The 5111-nt window shown below is 48.1% G+C and overlaps 1 protein-coding gene across 1 annotated transcript in view; it reads left to right on the top strand.

The window, feature by feature from the left end:
• The window catches only part of LOC107298772 (peroxidasin homolog), a gene marked incomplete at its 5' end in the record, with an annotated part of 57346 nt that overhangs the window by 14331 nt on the left and 37904 nt on the right, over positions 1-5111 (top strand). Inside the window, one exon of the mRNA XM_029286613.1 lies at positions 3873-4042. Within this exon, the coding sequence (XP_029142446.1) occupies positions 3873-4042 (170 nt within the window). The remainder of the gene's footprint in view (positions 1-3872; positions 4043-5111) is intronic.

Below are 5111 nucleotides of genomic sequence, written 5' to 3'. Positions count from 1 at the left end.
AAGGAAAGCCCGGGAAAAAGAAACGGAAGTGAATCTTTGCCCTCCAAGTTAATTGGAAGATGTGAATCATGACCCCAAAATAGGGGAGGGGAAATGCCTGGAATGTTATGTGCAAAGGAAGGGAAATTCAGATCTTAGCATTCCACCATGCCGTGCTGACACTCTGTAATACTAATAAAGGCTTTTTAGGTTAAAAAAAAATGCCTGAAAGTTCTTTGAAGTGTTTCGTTAATCAGACACCTGACAATTATTTTGTTCAGGGGAGGTGTTGAGGCTGCTTGGCAACCGGCTCACCTTTATGAACTAGTGCAGGGGTAGGCAACCTTGGCTCTTTTATGACTCGTGGACTTCAACTCCCAGAATTCCTGAGCCAGCATGGCTCAGCTTGGAAACCTCTCCTTTTCCCCTCAGCGTGGCTGGCTCAGGAATTCTGGGAGTTGAAGTCCACAAGTCATGAAGGGGCTAAAGTTTCCCTCATGCTGCCTCAGGAATTCTGGGAGTTGAAGTCCACGAGTTATAAAAGAGCCAAGGTTGCCTACCCCTGAACCAGTTGCAGCATTCTGCGATCACATGACATGATTTGTGATAGTTTTTTGCTGGAAACTGGCTGTTTTTCCACCCAAAAAACACTCGTAGGAATACATTGATTTGCTTAATGACCCCCATGTTAGCTTTATGGCTGTGGCCTTTGCTTAATAACTGCCACAAAAAGTCACAAAATTGGGTCAGTCGGGTGGGTGTCTCAACTTATGACCATCATGACTTAGGATGGACATTCCAGGCTCTATTACAGTCGTACGTCGAGGGCAATCTTAGATTAGGAAGCGTATAGTACGTGATCTTGTGTCCCATCCTTCAGCTATTGGGAAGGACATTCCTTCTTGTTTGTTTATGTGATCCAGCTTGATCCGTGAAGCAATCTGTAAACCTCGATGAGGGAACATGTTGTGGTTGAGTTGTGTGGCTGCTTAGCCAAACCCCCTTTGAAAGCATTTTTGAAATGCTATTTGGATTTGGAAAAGAATTGTGCTTTAGTAAAAAAAGAAAAAAAAAAAAGAGAGAGAGAGAGAGAGAGAGAGAGAGAGAGAGAGGGAAGAAAATGGCATATTTACCTCAGAGAATTATCTAAAAATAAATATTTGTGCAGGCAACGTCCTAAGAGACTAATTGTAGGGAAACATTGACTCTCTCCAGCAATCTCTGATCAGACTACTAGTGCTATGCCAATTCTTTTGTTTTTTCAAGCTATTTTGTTTTGATTTCATGAAGAAAGATATGGTAATTTGGAATGTTTTTCCCCCCCAAGGAAAAAGAACATAGGGGGAGGGGAAACATATTACAAATGGGACACGGATTCCTTGCCCTGAAAGGGCAGTAAAGAGATCTGGACTTTCATTGTGGATTCCTCCACCCTTGACCTACAGCCTCCTTTGGCTTCACATAGACGTAGTCCTCAACTTATGTCCACAACTGAGCCCAAAATTTATATCGCTAAGCGAGACACATTTTAAGTGAGTTTTGCCCCATTTTGCGATCTTTTTTTTGCCACAATTGTTAAGTGCATCACTGCAGTTGTTAAGTGAGTAACATGGTTGTTAAGTGGATCTGGCTTCTCCCACTGACTTTGCTTGCCAGAAGGTCGCCAAAGGGGATCACGTGATCCTGGGAACCCTGCAACCGTCATAAATATGAGTCAGTTACAAAATGTTCCATAATCACGTGACTACGGGGATGCTGCAATGGTTGTAAGTGTGAAAAATGGTCACGAGTCCCCTTTTTTTCAGTGGTGTTGTGACTTTGAACAGTCAGGAAATGGACTGTTATAAGTCGAGGACTACCTGTCAGCCAGCCCTTCAAGGCAGACCAGACAAGCAACCCAAACTATGAGTAAAAGCACTACCTTTATTCTAAGGCAGGGGTAGTCAACCTTGGCTCTTTTATGACTCGTGGACTTCAACTCCCAGAATTCCTGAGCCAGCTGTGCTGGCTCAGGAATTCTGGGAGTTGAAGTCCACGAGTCATAAAAGAGCCAAGGTTGACTACCCCTGTCTAAGGTTACAAGAAGAGAATCTTACAAGTCTGAAAGCAATTTATTCCCCTTCTTTTACTTTCCAGAAAACAAGAGGGGGGCTCTACCCCTACCCCTTTTCCTCCAGTCTAAATCAAAAGTCTCAACCTTTCCGGGCTCACGGCCCAGAGGGAAGGAAAGCAGCTTCCAAACTGGTGCACCTGTGTACCCGCAAACAGGGCCGTGCGTACCAGCGGCCCTGTTTGTGCATGCACAAACAGGCCGTGCACACCCGCCCGGCACTAGTGGCCCCATTTGCGCCCGTATGCATGCGCAAATGTGGCCGCGGGTGCTAGCATAAGTGGGGAGGAGTGTGTACGCACACATGCGGGCACCGGCCAGCCCTTTCCGTGGACCGCTGGCCAAGAGGTTGCAGCCTGGTAGCGGACCCTGGTAGAGGACCCTGACCTGATGTAACTTCCTCATCACAAGACCCATCATAAGCCCACTGATGACTCTCACCTGACCCCTCACAAGACCCTCACTCAACACACCCACACCTGAAGCCCTTATAAACAGAAGAACATGACGTCCACTAAACTGCGCTGAAGATGCTACCTAGCCTGGTAACAAAATGTTTGGAAACCAATCCACAAGCTCGGAAAAGGAACCTCCACCCTCAGAGCCTTAATAAGTTTGGATAGGGGAAGCCTTTATCTTTATCCGTTTGCCTAGGTTGCCTCTCTTTCTTCTGTCTACCAAGGTCATTCTCACAGGCTAATTAGATTAATCAGTGGAACGGCTTGCCTCCAGAAGTTGTGGCTGCTCCATCATTGGAGGTTTGCAAGGAGATATTGGGCAGCCATTTGCTTGGAATAGTATAGGGCAGAAATGTCAAACACAAGGACCGGGGACCGGATGCGGCCCGCATAGTGGTTTCATGTGGCCCACGAAGCCATCCTGGAAACAGTAAGGGAACGGCCCCCTCTGCCTTGGCCCTGGCCCAGGCCAGCCGGGAGCCAGTGTACAATTTTGTGGTGGCCATCTTGGCACTTGCCCTGGTGGACCATGCCTTGGCACTTGCCCCAGTCCCACCCCCTTCTGCCAGAGACCCTCAGATCTGTCCCATCCCTGCCCAGGCCTCCACAGGTACCCTTGACGTGAACGATATAGAGCTGGCCACACCCACTCAGTAGGCCACACCCACCCAGTAGGCTGCACCCACTCTGGCCACACACACCCCGAGGGCAACCGCAATGGTGATGCGGCCCTCAATGAAATTGAGTTTGACACCCCTGGTATAGGGTCTCCTGCTTGAGCAGAGGGTTGGACTAGTCCAGTGATGGTGAACCTTTTAGAGACCGAGTGCCCAAACTGCAACCCAAAACCCACTTATGCATCGTTGGGTGCCGGGTGGGTGTGGCCCATTGGGTGGGTGTGGCCGATTGGGTGGGCGTGGCTGCAGTGGTAATGGCAGACTGGGTGGGACTAAAAAGTTCAATCAATCAATTCCAACTTTGCAAGATATTTTTTTTCCCCGCAAGAAGTTGAAATTGACTGATTGATTGAACCTTTTTTTTTGCACATGGCAGTGGAGGCCTAAAGCGAAAAGGTTTTATAAAACCCAGCTGAAGGCCTAGGAGTGGGGCGACGGCGCGCGTGCCCACAGAGAGGGCTCTGCGTGCCGCCTCTGGCACCCGTGCCATAGGTTTGCCACCACTGGACTAGAAAATCTCCAAGGTCCCTTCTGTTATTCTGTTAGCTTGTTTGGCAGGTGACCTTCCTATATCTATGGTTATGGATGACTGGAAGAATTGAACTCATAAAGTCAACCCTTTTTTTCTCCCCATCTGGTCCCTCCCAGGCGGCTGGATTCGAATGCCTTGCTCTGTGACTGTGACCTGATGGGGCTGGCAGAACTGCTGAGGAAATATACTACACAGGGCAACTCTCAAGCAGCTGCCACTTGCGAGAGCCCACCTGAATTACTGGGTCGTTCGGTCATCACCTTGACCACCCGAGAATTCAACTGTGGTGAGTGACATTACCTGATCCATTATCTATTTTGTTCACTGCTTTTCCAGCTGTCTATGGAGATTCTCAGTCACCCAGGTCATGGTTGTCCCAAAGGTGCTTTTTTTCAGGAGGCAACTGGATTTCCTTGTTTTTCCTTGAAGACGTTTCGCTTCTCATCCAAGAAGCTTCTTCAGCTCTGACTGGATGGTGTGGAATGGAAGGATTTATACTTCCTGCAGACAGCTGGTCATTTGCATTCTTTTAGAGAGTCGTTGAGGTCACTTGGAGGTTTACCTGTGTCCTCAGGGTCACCTGACTAGTGCAAATGGGTGTGGAGCCTTCTTGGCTGCAAGATGTGAGGGGACCCAAGGCAGAAAACATCCTGCAGCCAAGAAGGCTCCACACCCACTTGCACCACTCAGGTGACCCTGAGGACACAGGTAAACCTCCAAATGGCCTCAACGACTCTCTAAAAGAAGGCAAATGACCAGCTTTCTGCAAGGAGTATAAATCCTTCCATTCCCCACCATACGGTCAGCTCTGAAGAAGCTTCTTGGATGAGAAGCGAAACGTCTTCAAAGAAAAACAAGAAAGTCCAGTTGCCGCCTGAAAAAAGGGACTCCTTTTCCAGATTCTACAGGTAATCCTCGAGTTATATTCATTCATTTAGCGACTGTTCAAAGTGACAGCACCCCTGAAAAAAACAACTCATGACTGACCTTCTTAACTCTTAACAACCCTCCCAGCATCCCCAAGGCCACGTGGTCAAAATTCAGACACTTGGCAACGGGCATGTACTTATGACGGTTGCAACGTTCTGGGGGATCATGTGATCGCCAGGTGTGACCTTCCCAATCAGCTCCTGGCATGCAAAATCAGCCATTCACATAATGACTGTGTGGTTTGCTTAACAACTGCAGGGTTTCTCTTTACAGCCCATGGCAAAAGGGATGTAAAATAGGGCACAACTTACTTAATTCACCTCCCTTAGCAACAAGAATTCTGGTCTCAGCTGTGGTTGTGCGTCAAGAACTACCTGTCTTAACTCATGTCTCAACAATCCCTGGAAGCAGTTCAGCAGTTCAGC

Source organism: Protobothrops mucrosquamatus, unplaced genomic scaffold (genome assembly GCF_001527695.2).
Source record: "Protobothrops mucrosquamatus isolate PMUCROS unplaced genomic scaffold, P.Mucros_1.0 scaffold4267, whole genome shotgun sequence".
Classification (NCBI taxonomy): Eukaryota; Metazoa; Chordata; class Lepidosauria; order Squamata; family Viperidae; genus Protobothrops; species Protobothrops mucrosquamatus.
This window is presented reverse-complemented; position numbering and strand designations above follow the sequence as displayed.